At 45.2% G+C, this 25694-nt stretch overlaps 1 protein-coding gene across 1 annotated transcript in view; it reads right to left on the reverse strand.

The window, feature by feature from the left end:
• Positions 1 to 25694, reverse strand: part of CNTNAP2 (contactin associated protein 2) — a 1530550-nt gene that overhangs the window by 152715 nt on the left and 1352141 nt on the right. The window contains exon 17 of the mRNA XM_033098968.1: positions 12149 to 12367. Within this exon, the coding sequence (XP_032954859.1) occupies positions 12149 to 12367 (219 nt within the window). The remainder of the gene's footprint in view (positions 1 to 12148; positions 12368 to 25694) is intronic.

Genomic DNA, 25694 nt, shown 5'->3' on the forward strand with positions numbered 1-25694 from the left:
CCTGTTCTGTGTGTTACCATTCTCTCTTAGGTTTTTACTGGCAACTTGAACCCATAAAAAACCCCTGTGGTATCAGTATAGGAGTGTAAAATAAAAACCCAGTTATCCGGTTAAGCTGAGGACCTAGAATGTCCAAGGCTGCTCAGTAGTGCAGAGCTGCGTGATTGACAAGTATTGATCAGGGCTGCCTCTGCCAGCTACATATTGGAGGGGATCTATGAAAAAGCTTCCATGTACTCAGCAAGCGGGGGCTTGGAGAATTGCTTTTTCAGATAATGCTCATGAGTGCTCATTCATAACTTCACTCAATAGGATGGATTTTTTTTTTAGTTCATTATCACTGCATAGATTTTCTTATGTCTTTGAAGTAAAGGACATATGAAACATAGGAATCCAAACTATTTAAACTAGAAAACTTCCACAGAGAGGCTGAGGGAATACGGGGTTCCTGATCGCAGAAAGCACTTGTAAGTGTCTAAATGGACGTTTTCTGTGATGGAGATGTTGCTAAGAGGTCTGAGTGCACCCTCGAGGTTATGGTGGCAGGGCAAGCATGCTACAACACTGCTAGCTCAAAGCTAATATTCATTAACTACTAGTTGTATCAGGTACTGCTCCAAAGTTTACATGTTTTAACTCTCAGAGATAGATATTATTACGCCCATTTTACAGGTGAGGAAACTAAGACCAAGAGAGCTCATTTGTCACATAGCGAGTAAGGGGCCAGGATTCATGCTCAGGCCACCAGGCTTTTAAGCCTGCCCTCGTGCTATGCTGTCACTGCCATCCTGCCTTGTGGGTTTTGCATCCCAAGAGATTCTTCCTTCTACATGTGACATGTTTCGAGGCATCGCTGTGCGTCTGTGTGGAAAATCCTGACGGAGTGATGAGTATCTGAGATACGTCATTCATGGCTTGGCAGAACGCTTTCCCTGAAGCCACGAGGATGGCGGACGCTGAAGGAGGAACGCCGTGCTCACAGCTCAGAGCCGGGGACATGAATGTCGAATGTCCGGGCTGATCTCTAGGGCAACAAGGAGGAGATGCTTCTTAGATGCCCCTGTTGAAGTCGTTTTGTTTCCCTGGTGCAAAAGCCAAACACTGCAAAGCAGTTACAGGCGTTGGCCCGTGAGGGTGGGTGGCTGATCGTTCCCTACACTTGGTGTGACAGCACCATGGCAGAGGGCCACTGCTCTGTAGCAAGTCTCATCGTGCCGAGTCCCTCAGAGAAGTGGGGACAGAGAGACTACAGTGTTAAACCACCAGGTTCAGCCCAGATCCAAAATTTAAATTATTAATAGTTATTTTAGTAAACGTCAATGCATACCCAAATTTTGAATACGTCAGCTTAGAACTCTGTCCGCATATATCTTTTACAAACATGTGTATGTTATTGTTTCTATGATGTGTTCTGGTGATGAATTCTGCTCATCTTTGGAGCAAAATAGCACCTTCTTTCTGCTGAGTTTAACATAGCTCGTCTTCTCTGTCCCTATATTCCTATTCTCTCTCTCTCTCTCTCTCTCTCTCTCTCTCTCTCTCTCTCTCTTTCTCTCTCTCTCTTTCTCCCTCCCCAATCTGTCTTTAGAAGCCTTTATTTTTTTAAACAACCACGTCCACTCCCTTGTCCTCCAGCCTCAGGAATCCCCAGTGCTATTAGCCACCTGTCACCTTGTTCTCTCACTCCCAAACTCCAGACTTCAAACAAGCCTTTGCAAATGTTAGTCCCAGGTCAAGGCTGGGTGTTCGGGCCCGGGAGGGATCAGCACAGCTCTGATAAGCAGCCTTCCAGGATGTATGAGCTTTCCAAGACCAGAGGGTGGAGGAAAAAGAGAAGAGGGGTGAGGAGAGGGGTTAGCAGAGAGGCTGAGGGCTGAGCAGTGGGCTGTTCTGAGGCCAGGCTGCCATGAAGTGTGGGAGGCACGTTAAATAATGGGGGTGGGGGTGGGGGGCAAGGAAAAGAAAACAGTAAATGGCTATTTGATTTGGTGGTTTTTGCGACAGACCTTTCAATGTGGCAATGGGACACTTATCAGGGAGAGACTAGGTTAGCAGGTGAAGATGCACCACTGGTTTCTGAATCAATTAGAGCAGAGATGGCAGCCCCGGCCTGGGTGGCAAGAAGGCGTTTTGAAGTCGTGTGTGGGGACGCGAGGCGGGTGGGAACAGGAAGGGACTGAGACAGAGACAGACGGGAACGAGCGGTTCCACATCCTGAGGCAAGGTTTTCTGCACAACCTTAACCCTCCACGAGGAGCACAGCTCAGGCCCGAGTGTTTGCTTCTCCCCTGAGGCGGATGGTGGTAGAGAACGCATTTGATCACGTCGGGAATGAGAGCAAGCTCATGAGGAGAAGTGACAGACCTCGGAGGAGGGCAAACGCTATGAAGGAAGGGCAACGGCACAACCTGTGTAGGCTAGGCAGAAGGCGAGAGAGCAGAAACGCTGAGAGTGAACCTAACAGACGTCTTAATTATTGTGCTGACACGAAGTAGCAGCAAGGTTAGTATAGTCATACCTTTATGGTAGTGGAAACAGGAGGAAGAAGGATTGTTTGGAGATACTGAGAATAAAAAGAAAACCTATCACTGGTGAAACAGAGGTTTCCATGGAGGGAATGAAGACTAGAACAGACAGACCATGTTCGTGGATTGCAAAGCGGGGTTAATAAACCCTCCTCAAACACAACAGAAAAGGATAAAATAATTAAAAGAATGAAAGAAAAGTAAAGCACTATGGAAGCTAGACGTGTCAACAGTTGCGTCATAATAACCTCATAAGGAACAGCAGACACAGAGAAGGAACTGTTTGAAAACAATAATGACTCAGTATGTTCCACAATAAACACTATTAGACCATAGACTGACGGGTTCAGAAAGTGCTAAACAGAGTAGATAAGGAAGAAACCCCACCTACACCTACAGCTGTGGTTCTTAACCTGAGGTCCACGGCCCCAGGGGTTCACATACGAGAGTCAGGAGGCTTGAGAACATGGATGGGATAAACCTTACCTGTTCCTTTTCACTCACTTCTGAAAGAATTTAGCATTTGCTTCAATTAGGAATGTAAAAAAAAAAAAAAAATCTCAGTAGTATTAGCAGTACCTGTAACACTGTCGCGAACAGAAAGTCATAGATATATTCATATGATATTACAGTTGGGGATTTTTGGAAACATCATTTATGATCATGGTAAATTTGAAATGATGGCAGTTATTAGACCTGATACTAGGTCTTGCTATGTAAAATATGAGGAACGCATCGAATATGTTATCATTGTATCACATGCCTGTTGTTTTAATGTTTTGATAACTTAATTTCAGTATATTTGGTTTCTTTTGTAATTTGTGATATTTTACATTACTCATGTAAAACATTATTCTGAGCAGAGCAACATGGGTTTTCCCAGACTGGCCTCCCCCCCAAATGCTAAGAGCCCCCATATTACAAGGAAGTTAAGAAATATTAAAGGAGAAGGAGAGATTCAGGAGTGAGAACGTAACCGATGTCAGACTTCTCAACTGTAACACGGGCTATAAACGAGTGTGAGTGTGAATTTGGGAACCGCTAAAGATAGTCGCAGGGCACGCAAAGTCTCAGAAGGATTCCCCGAAGTCTTCGAAAAATTGTTCTGGAGTAAAAAGGGGAAAAGAATCCAAGAGGAGATAAGACCTGGGAAATAAGAATAAGTAAAAAGAAAAACATAGTAAATATTAATGTTTTCTAACAAGCAATTAAAAATAAGTATATTCATAAGATTTTGCAATTAAAACCAAAGATGATCTCAAGATGGCAGGTGCTGAGGTGGGGAACGGGGTCCGTGAGCTCGGCCTCTAGTCTTATTCAGAAGGAGAACAGGGATATTGATTTGTTTTCGTGGATGACAGAGAAAAATAGCATAAGTATGAGTCTTAATGAGTTGGGGTGGTTGCCAGAGGAATTACAGTAGAATGTATAGCTTCCAAATCAGTAGAATAATATCCAATTTAATCAATGGAAATAGATGGGGGTGGTTGGGTGGGGAAACAAATGAAATACAGAAAATTGAAAACACAAGGTATGATGGCAGAAACATACCCTAATATAACAGTAGTTAAAAATAAATGAATAAAAGACCGAGAGTCTCAAATTAGATTTCTAAAAGACACAGCATTATGCTAAGAGACACATTTAAATAGGATACAAACACCATAGAAAACACCGGGCAAATATTAACAAGAAGAAGGACTGCATAGTAGTTTTAAGAGCAGAAACAAAACTGTGAGATGAAAACCATCGTAGGGAATAAGGATGGAAACTACATACTGGTATAAGGAATAATAAATCCAAAAGATAATGAATATGTCTAACCAGCAAAATAGCCTCAAATTATAGAAAGCTAACAATGATAGAACTATTGATAAAAATAGGTCATCAACCAACAGAGTTTGAGATTTACAGTCAGAAACCGATCGGACAAGCCGTACTCAGTGAATTAACTGTGCAGATTCCCTACAACTCAGTAATTCTCCTGGAAACACACACATACACGTGCAAGAAACCCTCATTCAGGTAACAGGGGGATGTGCCTAAATATAGTCACTGAAGGACTGCTCGTGGTAGCTAAGCGTTTGGGGAAACCCAGGTATGCATCGTGAGAAGATGGAATACACACGTAATGGGACACTACCTACATAATGGTCCCAGAGCTACAGACAGATCTTAAAAACATAAGCCTGAGTGAAAGAGTGAAGCACAGACTGAGATTGTAGTGCGATACCATTTATATAACTGACACGTGAAGGCAATACCATGAATTTTCCAGAACAAACATATATGGGAACAAATGCATAATGGGTGGGACTAGAAGCCCGTCCAAAAAGTACATTGGGTTGCGTACCAGTGACAGGGGCAGAATGGAATTGGGAATGGTGCTAAACAGGGGAAAATATAAAGGGAAATTAAAGTGAGTGAGGAATACTGCCAGGAGATGACAACAGGACCATAGAATGAAGAGTGCCCGGCTACACCCAGGGGACCTCGAAAAACTGAGGCTGATGAAAGAAGAGGGGAAAGCCAGAGGCATTTGGCGGGAAACAACTCTGTTTATTTGCGCCAATGAAAGTGGGTCTCTTTTCTCTCGCTTCCTTAGAGTATCGCAGCGGGGACTGTGGACCTGTGAGGACCCATCCTTCCTCTACACTTGTGTCACTGATACTAATTTCTTTCATTGCAATCTTTTTCATGTGACAGTTGAGTTGCCATTCATTATCGTGGAGTTTAGTAGTCCTTTCGAAAGACTAACAAGCCTATACGAGAAATTATTTGATACAATTGCTGAAAAAAATTTGTTTTCCATACTGATTTCTCAGTACTGGTGTCTTTATATTAAAACGTTTTCTCTAGATGAGATCATTCCAGTTGTCAGGGGAAAACCGGCAGGCAAGGCCCAGGGAGCCCCGGAAGCACGTCCGCTCGTGGCCCAGGAGCTGTCTCACACAAAAGGTGAGCAGTAGGATGGGCTCCTTTTTTAGATTCCAAATCTCTCTCCGAAAGTTTCTACACATCTAACCTCTCAAACTGGATTTCTAAAAGAGTCAGCATTATGATAAAAGACACATTTAAATAAGATCCAAACACCATACCAAACACCCGACACAAGTCGTTCAGCCTCTGTGGAAAGAGTTAATTACCAGACCGTCTTTTAGTTGAAGGCTCAAAAGATGTTAAAAGTACCCTGTCAATTTGATTATGCTGGAAGTATATGAAAAAAGGGCAAATTGTCTATCATAACTTCCTTAATATGTTAAAACGCTAACTGTAAAACAGACAGCGGCAGTTGCACAAGTTAATTAGTTTTGACCGCCATAGGGCAAAGGGTGGGAAAAACATGTTGGTGACTCTGAGTCGGGAAGGGCCATCCTTCAGCTGAGGTGGGGCGGGTGGGGGGTCTTTCTCCCCAGAAGGGCGCAGCTGACTCAGTGGGGCCTCCTGGTGGTCAAGCTGAAAAGTGCAGCAATCTGGTTGTCGTGGTGGGAACAAGCATTCACGGAGCGGCTTCTGGGTTTTATTTGGATCTTTGCTTTGTAGATAGTTTATTGATTTCATATACTGATTTGTTTTTACTATAATAGATTTTATCTAGCAACTCATTTTGTTTCTGTACTTCTCGCAGGGGTTTGTAATCATGACATCACTCCCTACCTCTGTCTGGGAGAGAACACAGCCGCGGGTAGTTCGTTAGAAGGGCTGAGGCAGAAGCTCTGCATTAAGGGTCCCCACTAGCATCTCGGCTCCTGCCCAACAGGCGAGACCTCAATCTTGGAGAAGGAGACTGAAAACTATATTTAGGGCCTTGACTGATCTGAGAAGCTGTCTTTCATAAAATTCTTTCTCTGTGACTCTTTTTTTTTTTTTTTTTTTTTAAGGCTTCTGTCATGCTTGATTTCAGTCTGCAGCACCTAGTGAAAAAGAGATTTCCAAAGATGGCAAATATCATCACATTCTGAGAAAAGGATTTTGGGGAAAGTTTATAAGGAAAAAATACCTTCTTGCTTTGGAAATGGGATGCTCTAAGTGTGAATATGATGATTGACTCAGAGAAGTAATAAGATATCAGAAGGGACATAAACATTTCACTTATGCATTCATTCGAGTGCTCGCTCAGCCAACAGTCATTGGGCAACCACTATAGCCTTCTTCCAGATCTCTGTTGTCTGGTAGCTTACCTTCTAGGGGGAGGACACAAAAATAAGTGAAAAAAAAACCCGCCAGGTCTCAGGAGAATGCATAACAGTACGTGACTGGCTACTGTAGATTGAGTGGATGCAGAGGGCCTTGCCGAGGAGATAACCGAAGCTGGGATACGAATGACAAGAAACGGCCAGCTGTCTCAACCTGGGGACGTGTTGCAGGCAGAGGGGACAGTCAGGGCAGATACTCTAAAGCAGGAGTAAGCCTGCAGTATTCACGGAACATACCAAGACTCTGCAGACCAGGGAGGAGGCCAGCTGCAAGGGTCCAAGCAAGAAACAAGTGCAGCTTTGACTAGAGTGGGACCTGTGGCAACAGAGAGCGGTGCATGAGGCACTGAGCACACAGAGTCTAAAGGCAGAGTCCCCAGAGCTACTATTTATGGGTGGACAGTACTGAGGGAGACCGGAAATCAAGGGTAAGTCCATGCTCTGGACTCGAGCAAAAATGGGTGGATGGTTATATCATGTACTGAGATGGGGGTGTTTAGGGTAGGCACCAGAGTTCTCTCCTGTCGTGGTGACTCTGAGATGCCCAGCAGACATCCAGGTTGAGATGCCAAGCAGAGAGTTGGATAAGTGGATGCAGAGTTCCTGAAAGAAGTGAGGCCTGGAGATTTCGATTTCAGAGTCGTTGGCACCTACATAGCATGGAAGCCATCGGACCAGATAAGACGGCCCAGGGAAACACATGGCTGGAGAAGAAGGGAAAACTCTGTGACGCGTTAACATTTAGTGGTCAGGGAGAGGAAGGGAATTCACAGGAGAGACTGCAGTTTTGGCCGGTGAAGTTGGAGGGAAAGCGGGTGAGTTCATAGCCGTGGAATCCAAGAGAAGAAAGCATGTCAGGAAGGAGGGTGTGGGTGGTGCTGCTGAGGGATCATGGAAAGACGACCAGAAGAATGTTCTGGACACAGCTCTAGAGAGATCCGTGTTGACTTTGACAACCTTTGTCAAGGGTTTACCAACAAAAGAGCCAAAAAGAAAACCCAGCGTATTTCCCTAGCTTAAAGACTCAAGAGAGGAGTCTCACTTCCTGCCAAGAGAGCTTGTGCACAACACGCGCTTGTCATTTCAAAGCCTCTGTATCAGAGTCCGACCTTGCTCTTTTGCCCCACCTTGACCTTGGCCACTGCGACCCTGGGATCCACAGAGCTCCTACCAGGGCCGACATGCCCAGTCTGGCCTCGGCTCCTACTGCAGATGCCATAACTTAGAGCAGCTCAGAGACCAGTCAGAGCACTCCGGCCTGCATTCACTTGTAAATACATTTAATCAACCTCAAACCTTCCATAAACTGAAGTTACCACTCAGGAGAAGAAGTTTCCCGAGACACAGACTGCCAGAGAAGAGGAGGGCACAGGCTTCCCTGCTTCCCATCAGCGTCTGAGTTGCCCTGAAGGTGGGGCCTCTTCCTTAAGTCACGACCAGGCCTCCTGTGCAGCACAGAAGGTCCTGAAGGCGTGACGATGACCTTCCAACTTCTTTTAGGTGACACCTTGCTCCAGAGAGATGGCTTCCTTTAATCTCCAGCGAGATTTTAGAAGAGGCCTGAGCCAACCGAGTTGAGCCTGGACATCTGTCATTAGTTTAGCTGGCCTAACCTTCTCTCTCCAGGAGACACTTAGGAGCCTGACTTCTTCCTGAAGCTTCCTGAAGCAGCCTCCAGCTCTCCTGAACTCTGACCTCGTCCTTTATCACCGAGAACAGTTACCCGCTCGGGCCTGGGTGGGTGACGCTGGCTGCGACTTAACCTCCACACCAGCCAGCCACTCTGAAGAGCTGGCCTACCTCTCTTCCATGTCTCACACATGCCAACTCCCTGCCCAGGTCCCGGGCTGGCCGCCGGCTCCAGGCTGAGGGCCCAGCAGACACCCTACTTCCTCACAGCCTGGTCCCTGCTGCCTTAGCGGCCAGGACTCGAACCCTCGGCCATGTCTCTGGGCCATGAAGGGCTTTGGCTCGAGCCAGCCTGGCACTGTTCATGCTTAGATAATGACCTGGAGTATCTCTGCTGTTTTCCAACCACTAAGAAAAATCTGGCCCACGGCTGCCAAGATGACTAGGTCTGAATACCTGGGCTGCTGAGGCTACAGGTCCCTGAGGGGTTTGGGTACCTCTGCTGGGCCCCAGGAGCGTGTCCTATGCCTGTCACGCACGTCGGAGCAAACACATGAGAAAGTTCCCTGTGCTTTTTGGATGAATACCAGCAACTGCTTCTTTCTTCCCATGTCACTTTTCATTTTTAAATGTATTTGTCACTTTTGGACGAAACCAGAATCCTAGCTGGATTCTCATCAGTTCCAAAAGACCCGTGCCAGCCCTCTTTTGATGACAGCTTCTAATTGTGTATCAGATGTAGAGGGAGGAGAGCTGTAGCCTCCCTGCTTTTACAGTTCCCTGGAAGAGCAGAGGTGAACCTGGACTTGCTCACACAGGCAGTGGGCAGGGGTGGCGCTTTCCTTCGAGGCCACTTTGTGTGCTGAGCCCAGAACTGCTGCCAGCCGGTTTCCGCTTTGCGTCACAACCCGTCCTTCTCCAGAGCCCCGATGGAGCGCGGGGGCAGCCCGGCCACGTGTCACTCATGCGGCGTGATGCTTTCAGATGGACACTCACTTGCTTTCTTGGCTGACTGTGAGGAAATGCCTGGCCCGGCGGCTTGGGGGCCTGGTGGCCGGTAAGTCAAGCAATGGCAGCGATTTTGGGAGGTCGAGGGGGCATGTATGCCTGTGAGCTTTCCTTCGGGGCTTGCGGATTAAAATGATGGCATTTTAGGTGAGGATTTTGGGGAAGAAGAAACGAGGCAGTCGGAGATGGGATGTGCAGAAGGGCGTGAATGTTACAGGGAGGAAGAAGGAAGCTGAGAGACTAAAAGGTAAAGGAACAGAGAGAGAAATAACTCTTATCAACGCGTACGGACTCGGTGCCACCGTTTACACGGTGCTCAGGGCAGAACAACTCATCTCGTCCTGGAATGCAGGACCTGCACCCCTAATTCGCGCAGAAATGCTACATGACTTGTCCGTGGTCCCAGCTGGTCAGCGGAAGAACTGGGACCCAAAGCCACGTGGCTTCACCACGCGACCTGTGGAGAGGACGACTTTTTGGCAACTCAGGCCTTTTTAAACCATCTCTAAACATGTAATCATAAATGGTTAAAGCTGGAAGAAATTTGGGGGACCAACTAATCCAACTCCTTCATTAGACAGATAGAAAGAAAAAGACTCAAAGAGGGACAGTGGTGATACGTGGTCAAGATGACGCTTCTTCTTAGAACGGAACAGAGAACGACTGTCGTTGCCGGAATCCCTACTGAACAGTCATGGCAGAGCTGGCTCCAGGATTTCATAGCTGTTGAACTTGATTTTTTTTTCTGGAAATGAGCACATCCCCCCTACCGCCCCTGGGGTGGACCTCTATTGAAGAACAATATTTTTCATATTGGCTCAAACAGCTTGTGTCTGGGCGGTGTGTATCATGCCGACCTCAAAGATAACAGGAAATTAGAAACTGGGACGGGAGACTTACTCTTTTTCATCTAGTGAATAGATGTGTTGGCCGCGTCAAGTCCTCGCACCGTTTGAAATTTGTCTTTCCGGGGTCAACAGTGGTTTCGTAATTACTACATTCAAAGGCTATTTTTCTAGTCTAATTTAACCCAGGGCACTTGATACCATTTGTCATAATGAACAAAGAGAATCTCAGGAAACCCGCCCCTGCTGTGATGTCCCGCTCCTAGTTGAGTTGTTTCTCACTTGTTCTTTCTGTTCCTCCTCATACTTCTTCCTGAGATGCAACTTTTCTACCTGTCCCTGAAATTTAATTGTTTGATCAAATTCTGCCTCAGCCCTCTCTACTCTTCTCTTTTTATAAGTGGTTCTCGTGCACACAAATCAAAATTCTTTCCAAGACTATAATAAATGCTCCCCCTGCCTCTCTCCATTTTACAACTTCACTTGATCTCCAAAATTCTTGGAGACAACTATAGTTAGTGGACAGAAGGACAGAGAAGTAAAGTTGGATCTCTACATCCAATGACAAATTTAAAAAAAAGTGAGAAACTGGGTGAGTTTGGGTCACTTGTGACGATGAAAACCAAGTAGAATCTAACCAGCACGCTTGGGACTAACAGGATTTTGGAATAAACTTCCCTTAGGAGGTCTGGGCCAGACAGCCTGATGAAGTGAACCTTGCTCCCAATATTTAGCAGGAATCAGTGGGCTGGATGTTTAACACCAAATAATGTAAAAGCGATGTGTAATTTTGAGAAGTACCACTTGAGAGAGGGGTTTGGCAAGGGCTGGGTTCTCGCTGAGGTGGAGGAGTCAGTATTTTATTTCAAAATCTATGACTCTTGCATGGCCCTTGGCTGACACGGCTTGTTGACAGGTCGGTTTTGCTTCCAAAGCTAACGGACTAACCTCACACCTTTGTGGTTTCCCACATCGCACCAAAGGCGTGAATACTTAATTTTGCCTTTCTTTGTGTGACTTTCTAATGTTCTTAACGCATCTCACACAACTATGAAAGATGTCGGGACACTGGCCCCTATTAAAATGAACTGACCTTCGGTGAGTCGCTGCCATGGGGGCAGGTGTCATGAATATGACCAGCCACCAGGTCACCTCTGGTTTGGCTGCATTTGAGACATTACAGTTGACTGACTTGATCAATTAACCCCCAGAAACCCGGGGTGGGGGGCGGTCGAAAGCTGCACACAGCCCCAAAGTCCTTCAGACTTGCTTTGTTTTCATTCAACAGAGGAAAAATGGCTACTTTCCTACACTCGTAGATTGCTGGAAAACCACATTGAAAATTTAACTAGCCATGGAAATAGGTATTGATTTAAAGTGACGTTAGGTTCAGCTGCAATAGTCCACTTGCGTCTTAGGACACTTAACCGTTTGCTCTTTAAATTTCCTCTCAGGGTTGATCTTTGTGCCACGTAGAAAGATCCTATGTAAGAAGCCAAAACCTTTCTCTGCCTGGAACCTTGAGGACGGGCAGAGAACGGAATGGATGTCTACTTATCGTTCCAAGCAAATCTGGATGGAGGGAACTGATGTCGTTTCTCTCCCTTTTCCTTCCTTACTTGTGCTGTAAATTATCAAAGAACGTTAGGCTGTTCTAAAACCACACACCTAAAAGTGTACAGGTCAGAGGCCTCAGCGGTCCTGGCTCCCCTCTGATTTTGTCGATTAAGGCTGTGAGCTCCGGAGACTGCAGCGTGGAACTGGGTTTAGGTCTCTTGAATCCTCCTCCGCGTTCCCTCTGTCTTGGTGGAGACTACAAGAGACCCAGATTCCTACTTGCTTTTAGAAAGATCTCTAGCAAAACACTCAGACTATTTTCCTTTTCCCATTGCAAAGGTTATTCACACCAACAGAGGGCAGTCGTCGTGGCCACTGTGTTACTCACCCACAAACAGCTGGCTGTACAGTTCCAGGCGGGTATGGCCTTCACTGGGCGCCTTGCGGACCTGCTGTGGCAGCCGGTCCACCTGGAGGCTGGCCTGCTTCACATTCCTCTCCGCGGTGACCCGGTGCCACTGGTCATCGTTGAGAGGGGAGGGCGACCTCACCACAATCTCCACTGGCCCGTTTCCGACATCAAATGAAAAGGAGACTTCTGTGGTAGCTGGAAGAATAGAAAGCGCAAAAAGCACATGAGTATGTTCCTCCCCGATGCCCAAAGAGAACACTGAATTCTAGAGGAAAAACGAAGCAGGGAGAGAGCAATAATGTAAGCTCATCACTTGCTACAAAGGTCCATGGCGCAATCATCTGAGAAGGCTAAAACATCGATCCATTGCTAGCCCTTCATAACCAAGGGGAGGGGAGCAGACTTGTCCTGGGGCCAGGGTGGATTCACTTGCTTTCCCTCTAGAAGCCTATCGAGAGGTTACCATCACTGCCTTTTTCCATGTAAGGACAGTGAGGCTTGGAGAGGTGAGGCGCATGTTGAGTGTCTTAAGTGTCATGAACAATGAAGTCAGGACATGAACCCAGGCTTGTCAGACTGTGGAACCTGGGCTCTTTTCATTCTACCCCCCCCATAACTCTTCCATAGCTCCAGGGAAGGGGACACCTGGGTCCAGCTCCATGCCCAGAGATTCTGGCTCTGCTCTGGTCTGGTGTAGGTGTCGGTATTTGTAAATCTCCCTGGAAAACATGAACATGTGGAGATGAGAGTGCCCGCTGTGGGAGAGAATTCACAACGTTTTGTTGCATTTATCTAAGCACTGCAGTTCCTACTGAAAGTTAGGGAGCAAGGAGTCGTGGGTGCATGATGAGGGTGACCTGCGTCTTTTCCAGTTCACCTGTGGCTGCCCAAAAGGTAGCCTCAGGTTCCTGCCCAGTGACTCTTTTCCGGGATCATTCGTGTGACCTCGGTCATTCCCCATCTGGGACGCCGGATCCTCCTCGGAACCTACCCTCCAGCACTGACCACAAATCATTCTTTGTTCATAGATCTGCCCCGAGCCAACCTCCTTGTGTAATAAATCAGCTTTCAACAACGGAAAAATGGATTAGGTGGTTGCTTTGGCAATTTCGGTTGTAAATAGTTTTCTTGCTTCACATTTTAGGTTTTAAGTTCCTCAGTGACCACACAGTGTTTTATGAACACATTTTTTAAATGTATATTTTTCTTGCAGTTGGCAGGAGAGGCGGCTTAATGCAGAAGCAGCAGACACGTCCCCAGCTCCGTGGGCTGGGAGAATTCTTCTCGACATTAAAGATGTGGCCTACCAGTGAAATTCCTAAGTTGGCTTATGCAGAGATTTAGCCTCTCGTGTTATCAATAAGCCTTATGCCTAATCGCTAAACAGTTTAATTAAATACCTGTCATTTTTCTCTCCCCGGGCTAATGGAAAATTCAGCTTCTCTGGACTGGTACCATTTTGAGATGATGTCACAAGCAATGAAAATTCTAATCTAAAACCCACAGTGGGCCAGGGTCTCTCAGGACTCAGACTGTCCCCTGCTCTGGGTTAGGCCCCTCTGAAAGCTGCATTAGGTTTGTTGAGCTACAGGGATTATCAGATGTAGAGCTCAAGGTAATGAACCTAACTGTACCAAGGAATTTTGATCCTTTACGTCATTAGTAAGGGGATTTTAACCCCTGTGGTGATTCCACACAGACCGTGGTAAAATGTCTCCTCTAAATTAGGCGCTCATGCTTCCAGGGTCACACTGGTGGATGCAGGCCAGTGACCGTCAGGGTTTCTATGGGAGTGCGATCAGAATGCAGACCGACGACCACGTGACTCCCCAGGAATGACCTTCCCTGCATTTCTGGTATAGTCCATGGGGAAAAAGTGTCCTCAGTTTTAAGAGTGAATCTGTGGTGTTCTCGTAGTGCTTTGTCTTAGCAGATGCATTTTAAAACACAAGCTGTCAGATTAGCAAGAGAACAAGGGTTCCTGAGGTAAGGAGAAAAGACTGTTTCATTTTTAAAGGTATCAACAGCCATCAGGGAACTAGAATTGGGGGATAAATTAAGTTTAACCCTAAGGTTTCACTCGGAGGGATGCATGCTGCTCCGATTTCCTCTCCTTCTCTCCTCCTGCTACTATGAATTCTCGTCCAGGTGTTTGTTTACATGTCACCACTTAGAGACACTCTGAGTAGCAGAAGTTAACCAGGAACTAGCCATGCTTTTTTCTCTTCTTGTCACCCTGGGTCCCCTGTTTCTCCTCTGGCCTGGGGTCTTCTTAACATTAACGCTCCACTCTCGTGAAGGCAAGTCTCTGAGATCCGGCTGAGTCTTCTCACCCCAGCGGGACACAGCCAGAGTGGCCGGTGACCGTGGGCCTCTGAGAGCACATCCTTCCTGCAGAGCTCCCGTCCTGGTGCTGCTGGAGCAACGGTCCCAGTCTGAGCACACTCACCCCCTTCTGTGCCTCCCGAGGGAGGGGCTGCAGGCCCGTGTGGGAGCCAAGCAGTCCCCATGTCAGCTTCCCTGACATTGCCAAGGAACGCCTTTGAGAAATCCCATCTCCCAGTCAAATGGCAAGTGTGCTTTAAACGCGTCTAAAGTTCAGCTTGTGGCTGATTGCTCCTGGTCTTCTGGGTGAGAGGAACTGACACAGGAACTGACACTTCCAAAGTGATAATTACAGAGAGTCGGTGAGCGAATGGAAGGGAGGCAGCATACAAAGAGCCAGAGCCAATGGCACCGTCTCTACTGAGAGTGTGTGCCTGCGATTGGAGCCTGAAGTGTTACCCCGTTTCTGCCTGTGGAGACGGAGCTTCTCACACACTGAAAATACTCTTATTCCCAGAAGTAAGTAGTTGAGAAGTGGAAGCATCTAGTGTGGCTCTTTGGAAAGAAGACTGTGGCAAACACTAACAATTGCTTTTCCATGAGTATCAAGAACGAGGGGGCACCCGAGATTGGACCCGACTTGCCATAGTTTCACCGGTGCTGGAAGCAGGCAGGAGACTCCTGGGTCAGAGACAAAGGGCGTTATTATTCACAGTGAGGTGGGCAGCAGGACATGGCCGTCCCTTGTCCCCTTGTGAAGCAGCTCAGATGGATGCTGCATGTGCAGTGAGTTTGGATCACAGCCGAGGAATCCTGAATTTAGGGAACCCCAATCTGTGAAGGGGGCTGCCAGCAAACGTGCTCAACTTTTGTTCAGGGGAGAAACATTAGCTTTATTATCCTGGTCAGAAAACAAATCTACCCTCTGTCCCCGAAGAAGATACTGTCTCTATCTTCCAAAGCTGTCCGCTAGAAGGGGATGCACAAAGCTCTCAATGCCTCTTGCTCAGAAGACAAGCAGAAATGGGAGAGACCATGGAGAATGTCTCCCAACAATATCCACTCCCTGCCTTCTCCTTGTGTGCTGACCTGATTTTGCCTGAGGATCTGAGAGCTGCCATAGAATCGGACACAGCACGTAAGGACGCTCCCACTCCAGGCTCACAGGGTGAATTTGGATTTGTCTGAGTCGAACATGGCAATTCCATGCACCTTCACAGTTACCTTGTTAAAATGGGACACATTACTCCCTCCTGGCCAATAAGACACAAGAGGGAGTCTTGGGGGCCTTTTGTGACAAATTTCTTAGCTCATACGAGAAAAAACAGTCAGTCCCTTTTTTGCCCCTTGCTCTTGGGAGGTGGTAGTTCCCAATGTCACCTTGTAGACATCAGATACACTGATGAGAACAGGGAGGGGAACGTAAGAAACCTGGGCCTTTGGCGACGTTGTTTAGCCCCTGAGTTTTTCCCAGAGCCACCTGAAAACATCTTATGAGAGGGGATTATTATTCCTGAAGCCATTTTTATTCCATCTGGAAGCATCTTAACTGACCTAGGGAATGGTTTAGCACTCGGTGCATATGAGTTCAAGTCTTAACTTTGCCTTTTCACCTTTTTTGGGCCTCAGGTTACTGGTAACCAAAATGAAGACTATATTTATGGTTTTCCAGGAGTTTCTGTGTCTGAAATGTGGTTGAAAAACATGAACGCGATGATCTCTAAGCTCCCTTCCAATACCAACACTGTACGATCAAATTTCCAAGACTCTAAGAGAAATAGTAAAATTAAATATAGCCAGTCCTAACGGTAGTTTTGGATATTGGATCACTATAAGGAGAAAAGAAACATTAAAAGAGAAATGCACAAGGTGGCAGACTGGCATCAGAAACAAGTACCGACGGCAGAAATTACCTTACAATACATCTGGCTCAGGACTTCATCTGAGTGGCGAAACAACGAATGGACAACCCAGGACAGTTCTTCCTATCTCCTTCTCCCCCCTACTAAGTCCAGCAGGTGGCATTACTCGCTCTCCTTCTAACTCATGATAAGTTTTCCCAAATAAATCACTCCAGACTTAACGTCCTGAAGTGACAAATTTAACCACTCACCAGGATAGCAGACGTTTTGGCACTGAGTTCTCCTAGCAGGTGAGGTAACATGTAGACATCAGACTCAAAAGTGTCAGTTGGAAGTAGCAGAAACAATTTGGTCATTCAATAGGGAACAGGGAAAGAGAAAAGCCACGAACAGGTACACAGAGTGAACGTGCTAAGATGGCCAGCTAACACTGTTGCGGTTTTCAGAACGGTGGGTTTCTCCCTTTTCTGAAATGAAGCTTAAGGGGTGACAGTTTCCAACAGGCTGTTCCACACAAAATCTCACTGAGCCCGTACAAACAAAACTGGTCACAGGCAGAGCAGATATTTAGCTTCACTCTATAGTGGAGAATGTTAGGAATATATAATTCTGTTTTCTGTTTTATGAAGGAAGGGCTAAGTGTACGTCAGGAGACAAGAGAATTAATGCAATATGAGAGGGTTATGAGGAGAACCAGGTAGGCTGACAGGGAGTTCACCGTGAGAATCAGAGAAACAAGGAAAAGGAGGAAGAAGCAAAGAGAACACCTACGTTTCTACCTCAGGCCATAGGCGCTCCCCTGGATGCTGTACCTTCCTACGCATTCAGGGACACCACTCCAGCAATCCTCCCCTCTCTTCTACAGCTGCCATGTTTTGTTCTCTCTACTGGATCATTCCACGTGAACAGGCTGACATGACTCCAAGCCTAACAGCCACCACCACAAAACTCTCCTTTTGACCTTATATCTCATTTCTTTGTTCCCTTTTGAGGCCCAATTCCTTGAGAGAGCCGCTTAGACTCTCTGTGTCTTTCTCTAACCCCATCACATAAAGCTTTCTCCTTCACTACCTTGTGAAGCTGTTCCTGCCTCAGGGCCTTACCACGTACCATTCCCTTTCACTCAGACGTCTCTACAGCTGCTCCTTTACCTCTGTGTTCACAAGTCATCAGAGTAGAGACTCCTTTCCCAAACATCCTGTTCAAGACAAAACCCCTCTCTCAGCTGCCTTTCCCCCTCTAGCCTGGTTTTTTAGAGCTTTGTGGCATGATCACCTTCTGATGCAATATACCATACATGTGCTTCTAGCCTCACTAAAGTAGAAGCATTTTATGTTTTGTTCATTTTTGCTATAGCCTCAGCACCGGGAATAATGCCTGCCAAACGGTAGGCACTCAGCAATTCGTGAATGAATGAGTGAATGAAAGAACGAATCAGAACATTCCTGCCAGAGGCCAGTTATAATAGATACTCTGAAAAAAGAAATCCACACACTTTCTCAAGGCAAACCACACTTTAGCCCACCAGCACATGTAGGGGATGCTATCTTGTATCCCACAAGCATCTTCCCTAAGCACATAGTAACAATGTATACTTTATCAGTCTAGGAACTCAATACATTAGTTACATCTGCTTGAAACAAACTGTGCTCAATGTTGTTCCCAAATATCTGACATTTGAGGAACAAGAGCTTATCCAGGATCAGCTCAGCAGTGGAGCCAGAAGCAGAGTTTTCTCCTGTTTTTATTTACAGCTCATGGTATTTTCACTCTATTCTTAGGAACAAGGACCTTGCATCATAACTATATTTCTCAAATTTTGGCTCACAGAAGAAACTGCTACATGCTTTAATGCATATTCCAAGGCTCCTCTCATAGAGCTTCTGATTCAGTAAGTTGTGTTTTATTAAAGCCAGGTGACTCTGACGCAAATAGCCCTGGAATCCTATTTAAGTAACACTAGGATTTCCACATTTCATTCTAGCAGGAAGATCCTAGGAATCTTTTGCTTCCTTATCATCAAGAGAAAGATTTTCAAAACGTGTAGTAAATAGTTTAACCTTGTCCAAAGAGAGGTCTGCACTTTGCCCTGGCTCTGAAAAGGTAATGTCTGTACGCTTGAAATGTTACACGCGGGAGCCCTGGGTCATGCCAGAGTCTACAATGTGATTTAGGGTGGGACCGGGCCTCAAACATAGTATTTGGGGTGGGGGCTGACCACCCCAGATAGACCAACAATGGGATGTAGGGTGAAGTTTGGGTTATACAGTTCAACACCTGGAGGGGCTGAAAACCGAGGTCAGCTACGTAGGCAGTCAAACGTTGTGTGGAATGGAGCCTGAATAAGACTCGGACACTGGGGCTCACAGGAGCTGCTGCCCTAGTTGGTGGTACCCCCTGCATACTGTCACAATGGATTCTGGGAAAGGAACGCGTGCATGGCTTCATGGGAAGAGCGCCCCTGGAAGGTTGGCATCTGGTACTTTTCATGGCCTCTGCCCTCTGTGCTCCTTTTCTTGTCTGATTCTAATCTGTATTCTTTCCCTGTAATAACTGTAACCATGAGTACATGAGTATAGCCTCTGGTGAGTTCTGTGAGCCCCTCTAGAGAATTATGGAACCTGAGGGTGATTTGGGGGGGCCCCCAAATTTGCAGTGGGTGTCAGAAGTGTGTGCAATCTTGTGCGGGCTGTGGTCTTTCTAAGTTTGCAGTTGGTCTAATTGTCTGCAGAAATAAAAACAATTGCTTCAGTTTGGACCAATGTGACTGAATCTAGCCATGTAAAGACTGAAAGACTTCCTAGCCTGGAGTCCCACCTCCATGCCCGCCTGCACTGCCTAGCTAAGAAAATCGAGTCTAAGAGGTAAAGCATAGTTATAGCTAAGCACAGAGCTTCTGCTTTCCCAACTATTCTGTACTGCCTTTCATGTTATGCAGGAAATAAAAAATAACCTGGCTTTCCTTTATGATAGTCTTAGTTTGTGAATACAGAAGATTTTGGAGCTAAATATGCATATTCATACTGAAAACCTCCATATTCAACACATCTGAAAATGAACACTGGCATGGAAAATTTATTTGAAGTCTTTTGGAAATTTTTCAAGGAAATGCCTGAAGCTGAAGAATCAATGTTACGCACTCATTTTAAAACCTCTGGTATCTTGATAACCTCTTGAGTATGAGAAATATTTCTCTGTATGTATCTCGGCCTTTAAGCTTTTTATTATGGCTAAAAAATAACTTCACACACAAAGGTATCCATAGAGAGAAGGAAGCAAAAGGGAGGTACCATGGGCGCCCAGAAACAGAGAGAGCTGCCTTTAAAATACAAAGCCTTTCTAATTTTAGTTTTCTCCATGCATTTCGCCACCTTCTGAGAATAACTTCTTGAATATTAATGGGCCTATATCATTTAAAAAGGAAAAAGACAAAAATCTTTCCAAAATGACATGTGGCTTGAAACAGCACCTGTCCTCTGTAAGGGACGTGTCATCAGGCTTTAAATACCCTCGTGATTGGAGTCAGCAGAGACGCGTGTGCTGGGCAGCGTGTGCCCAGTTTAAAAGAATCGATGAAAGTCTTGGATGGTGACTGTGAGGATAGAGCATTTGTGCTAAAGGGAAATAAATGCAGAAGCTGCTTTAGAGAAATCGTGAAGTTGGATGCCTATGGATTCTCCAGAGATGGAGAGGAGAGTGGATTGAAAGACGGGACAGATGTCAAGGAAGCTTTTCTCTCAACCAGAGTCAGATTGTGCGGCAAGATGAGAAACACCCATCGATGGCAACGTGCGTTGGTAGAGAAGTAACTGATGGGGTAGATTTCAGGTGGTGTCAGAGACCACAGGCTCACCGAGATCCATGGCTTTGGAGAGTTCAGGGAGAATGGATGGTGGGACTTGGGTCCTCAGGAGGTCGTCCAACCGGTGCTCAAACAACTCGATTTGGACAAAAAGCCGATGGGTGTTCATGCGGACCAAGCGGATGCTTATAAGTTAATTCAATAGAACTTCTAAATGACTGAGCACTGGCTGGCTATGCCCCTGGGGACACTGATGATGGGGAAAAGCTGAAAACAAGGTCTTTGGAGGAAAGGATAAGGTCGTGGAAGGAGCATGGCTGCTGGCGAGAGCTGCGAGGACGTCCGCCAGAAGGAAAACAGACAAGGAGACATCTGCTTCCGGGTTTCATGGACTGGGTTTCAGGCCAGCTGTGTCACAGGCATTGCTTCTCCTCTCCTCGCCTTCTTTCTCTCTCTCTTTCTCTCTCTCTCTCTCTCTCTCTCTCTCTCTCTCTCTCTCTTCTCTCTCTCTCTCTCTCTCAGCAAACTGTTTCCTATCTAGCATATCCTTTCCATGCCACCCTGGTATGATTTCAGACAATATCTCTCTAAACAAAAAGCACCAAATGAAGATTCCATAGTCTACATGCTGTGGACCCAGCCTGGAAAAAGATTTACCCTGTTTTCTGTTTCTCCACCAGAGGCACTTCAATGACAGCGTCTGAGATATCAGGCAAACAGTGGAGAAAAAAGTGAAATGGTGCCACAGGGTCAGCAGAGATTTTAGATGGGAATACAGAGAGCTGTGAGAGAACAGGAGAATCACCTTCTTCCTGCCGAACAAGCTCTTTTAAGTGAGAGAAACTTCTAGAAAAGTTCTTTTATCCTTGGCATCTTTCTTTGCAAGAGATGCAGAACCGATTTAAATGATCTTACTACTTTCCTCTAGCTACGATGGCTTAATTTGTTCATTATCTTCTATTTAGTAGGAATGTTAGAAATGAGAACTCTTAGGCTGAATATGGAAAATGCAGGATCTCAGAGTCCCAGGATCAGAATGTCCTAGAATAAATGCTCAATTAACATTGGAGAAGAGTTATTAGGCCCTGAAGTCATCTATTTCCACCTCTGAAAAAAGACAAGAAATCACTTCACAGCATTCCTTATGCCGGTGCCAACCAATTTCTATTTGAACAAAGCATTCCTCTGGAAATGGATAATATTAAATAATTCATCATAAAGTACTCTTCCTTTTCCCTTATTTCTGATGATAATAGCTGAAAATACAACTTTCCTGATTATATTGCATAAATAAACATTTTGCCTTCCTAGAGATTGCACATATAAATCACCTTGGAACCTTTTTTTTTTTTTTTTTTTAAGGGCCAGTTTGTACACGGTTCAAACAACCGTGCTTGCTGTTTTCATGCTTTGCTGAACTGATGGCACACGGTTTCTCTCTAGAACGAAGGTCTCTCTCCTTTGAAAGGACCGTCACGGGGAGGTTTGAGCTCCTTGCCGCCTCTGCCTCCGGTTGGTTTGACAGATGCTTAACAAGAAACTCCTCTGGGAACAGGCCATCCTTGAGAGCCTTGCCCTGCAGGGCATATCCTTGAGCAGCTTTGCCAGCTCGGGTTTTCCGTTTTCAGCATCTGAGCCCGTCCCGTGCATTAGGCTGTGGTGCGGGATGACGCCTTAAATAGCAGTAGCACACGGCACGCTTACAGTGTGTAGTTTGCGGCGGTGTGGTACACGTCTCATGGTCTGAGAACAGGAAGCCAGGAGATCAGAACGTGTGCAAGTCTGTCATGTAGCAGTTAGGCCCAACGAGAAGGGATCACTGGTGAAACGGAACACTTGGCAAGCGAGATCCTGGGTTTCCCAATCGTTTTTAACCCGTGCTGCCATTTGCTGACATCATAATCTAATTAACCTCGGCAGATGCGGGGTTGCCCAGACAGTGGAGGCTGATGGGAAATAAAACAAACCCCTGCAGGTCTCAGATAAACATCCTACCAGGCCATACAAATTTTTCGTGTGTCATATCCTGTAGGTTGTGCAACAAAACAACTTTTCTGTTTGTTTTGGAAATGTGAAATGATGATTTTCCAAACTACCCATGCTCTCTTGAAGATTCTGATATAGTCTCTGCCCTCAGTTGATAAAAAAAAAAAATCACTATTGTGCAGCTTTTAAAAAGTTGATGTGGAAATGTGTTTCTATAATACTGTTACATGAAACAAATGGGTTACAAACAGTATGTATCATATGACCTCATTTTTGTAAAAAATTAAATATAAATGCATAGAAAAATGTTTGAAAATGTGCACAACAATAGCATAGTAATAAATATATTAGAATACGAGATTATAGCTGATTTTTTTTGTTTATTCTTTTTGCTTCTCTGGATTTTTAAATCATTCACAATAAATAAACAAGATTTGTATAATTTTAAAAACTCACAATCTGAGAATTTTCACTTGTTTTGCAAAGGTTGGTGACATTTTAAGCAACTCTGTTCTATAATTTCAACAAGTGTTTAAACAGAGGAGTGACTTAATCAAAATGCAAAGAGTGGGATTTCAGTTAAGTACAGAAAGTGAGAGGGAATCTAAAACTAGAGCGAAACATTCCTTATTTCTTTCCTGTTTTTAGGATACCTGAGAGGATTGGAAAAAAAAAAAAGGGGGGAGTGAGAGAATGGTCAAATATTACCATAAAATAATTTTGAACAAGATGTGAATTTTTTTCCTATCAAAAATGGCTAAAAATAGGGCATGCTATTTTTTGAAGTAAAATCCTCCCAGGTCTGAAGGGCCAGCACGCTCGGGTGTTTAAACTAATGTCTGCAGGAATCGGGAAGCAGATGACCATAATTCGGTGTCATAACTACACCTGACAGGGAGGTACTGTTTTTATCATTCACTGGCTCTGGTTACACTTGCCCTGAAAGACCCTGCAGAATACTAAATATCAATCACTTTTCAGGAGAAGTCATTTGGCATTCGCATCAGTTCTTATCAGAGGAATCAAATTCAGGGATGCAGAAAACCAAATTTGATCATTTTAACACTATACGAAAAGGCAAGTAAAATGCGTCATTTCCCAAGAGGTCTTAAGTCCAGTTAGCTTCCTTTTGTCAAACTCTTAACACAGATATGTGGGCAGGTCATTACTTGTACGAAACAGGTCTTTTAACTGATCCCTGGGCTTAAGCTATATTCTTCTCAATTCCTCAAATGCCCCCTGATCTCCCTCCTCTACTTGCTTTCGCCCAGGCTGGAAAAATGCCTTCATCTCATTTATTTGCCTTCAAGGCAAATCAAACGTGCGTTTTCTGGAAATCTACCTCCACGTCTTCAGGCAAGGTTTAAGCTTACTCTTTTTTGTTGCTTCGTACCTGTGGCAGAGACTGCTACCTTCTCACGAGAAGTTTGTTTTCCTCGTCATAGTTATCTTTGACAAGCTGCCGTGCATCCAGGAGCTGCATTTCCCAGTCCCCAGGCATCTACGGGGAGCCCAGTGACGCGTTACCGCCAATGAAACGGGAAACGGGAACAAAAGGAGAGTGTGATGACGCTGGGCCAGTGTGGATAAGGAGAGAGAGGCTTCTCCACCCGCCCTTTCTCTGTCTGCCAGCTGGTCGTAGAAATTCCCAGGTGCTAGAAGAAGGTGTAACCACAATGCAAAAGGAGCCTTGACCTCAAATCACTGTGTGGAAAGAGTTGCGGGACCACAGCGTGCATGGACTGCCCTACGGTCACTGAACCCTGGGGTTTTGTTTGTCACAGCAGCTTAACTTATTCCTAGACAAGGATATTTCTTATTCCTAAATCTCTCAGGACCTTATCACATTTTTTCATTTATTTATAAGATTAAAAAAAAAATTAACCCAAAGGATCTCCTCCATCAGACCAATGGAATTTTGAAGGGATGAGTTGTGTTGTAACGGCCTCCTTTTAGTCTCAATACCCAGCTGTCTGTTTCAGAACATTGTAAGAGTTAAAAAAATATGTAGGCTGTGACATTATATTTGAAGGAATTAGTGGAATTCTGTAATTCGCAGAACTATGAAGTTTTAGCGCAAAGAGAAGTGGCTGGAGCCATTCGGGAGCCTGTGGACGGGCCCCCACCCCCATGAGTGTCCATGCAGGAGTATGCCCTGTGACAAAGGCAGACAAAAACGTCCCCACTGAGACGTCTGTCACAGACAAGCTCGACATTCAGGAATCGGGGGAAAAATTCTCTTTGTTCTTCAACATTTCTATTCTACATTGAATGGTCTCCAGAAGCCAGAACCCAGACCTCAAGCTGGCACGTGCAGTTCTCTTTTTCAGCCACATTTAAAAAGCACACAAACAACAAAGCTCCTAGGGCTAGCTGTGGAATGTGTCATTTATAATGTTACGTCTATAGAAAAAGACATTCCAGGCTCTGAATACCTGGCTCAGAAATGCCTATAACATAGGTCCTTGGTGAACTGGGAAGTACCTAAACCAGAAAATGAAATCAAAACAAAAAACGGTAAAATACGAATATTATAGAGATAGAAACAAGTCTTTTTCCTAAACTATGTAAGAAGAATATATTTCATCTATGCCCCTGGTTCTGTATTAGATTTCATGCTAAGCCTTTGCGTTTCTCCTTGTCTCCTTAATTGCTATTAAAAATGATCTTGTACCTTGAACAAAATGTGTTGTAAAAAAGATAATCCCTTGAACTGCTCATTTTAAAAAAAACTGTTACTGGAAGACATCCAGTTGGCCAATGTTTTGTCACATGGTTTTAATTTCAGTGTGTGTCTGATGACTTGTAAAAGCCCAGCATTGTTGTATGTACAGTTGTCTTTGGCTCTTTGAGGTAGTTCTGGTTTTGAGCTATTTCAAATGGTCTTCCCCAGTCACTCGCTGTATTTACATGAAGCTCTGATCCCTGACTTACTGTATGGCTTCCCCTTTTTTAACCAGCTTTGAATTAATTGGTCCCGTGTGTCATCCTCAGTTGACTCAATTCCCCAGCATTAGTAACACTCACTGACACCAATTCTTCCTTCTTGAAGTATTTGTTTTTATGAAAACGTCGAGCCTTCGGAGACACGGTTAGCTTCTAGGATGGCTCATGTAGGGGCGCTAAGCTTATCATAACCCCCTGTGTGTATTTCTGCCGTTCTCACAAATCCATGTGTTATTACTGAGTAACAATAGCCCGTTCCTTCTCCCGCTGCTGTCCCAGGTCAGAATGCAGGACTTCAAGCCTCTGTAATCTCTTCTCTCATAGTTTGCCCACTGTCTTCCAGCTGGCCGTAGGCATGCTGAGTCTAGAAGTTGCTCTTTTTGACACTTACACATGCCATCATTTTGAAGGGAAAAATTTTGTGGCGGCCTACCACACTCAATAAATAATGCAGAAAACATTAGAATCAGAGAAGATGAGATAAAAGAAAAATTCCATCCCTTGTATTTTTCTATTGACCTAACATTGATTGTAAATGACCTTGGATAATTGAAAGGAAAAATCTGGTGCTCACACCTGATTTGTATTAATAAAAACTCAG

Source organism: Rhinolophus ferrumequinum, chromosome 26 (genome assembly GCF_004115265.2).
Source record: "Rhinolophus ferrumequinum isolate MPI-CBG mRhiFer1 chromosome 26, mRhiFer1_v1.p, whole genome shotgun sequence".
NCBI lineage: Eukaryota > Metazoa > Chordata > Mammalia > Chiroptera > Rhinolophidae > Rhinolophus > Rhinolophus ferrumequinum.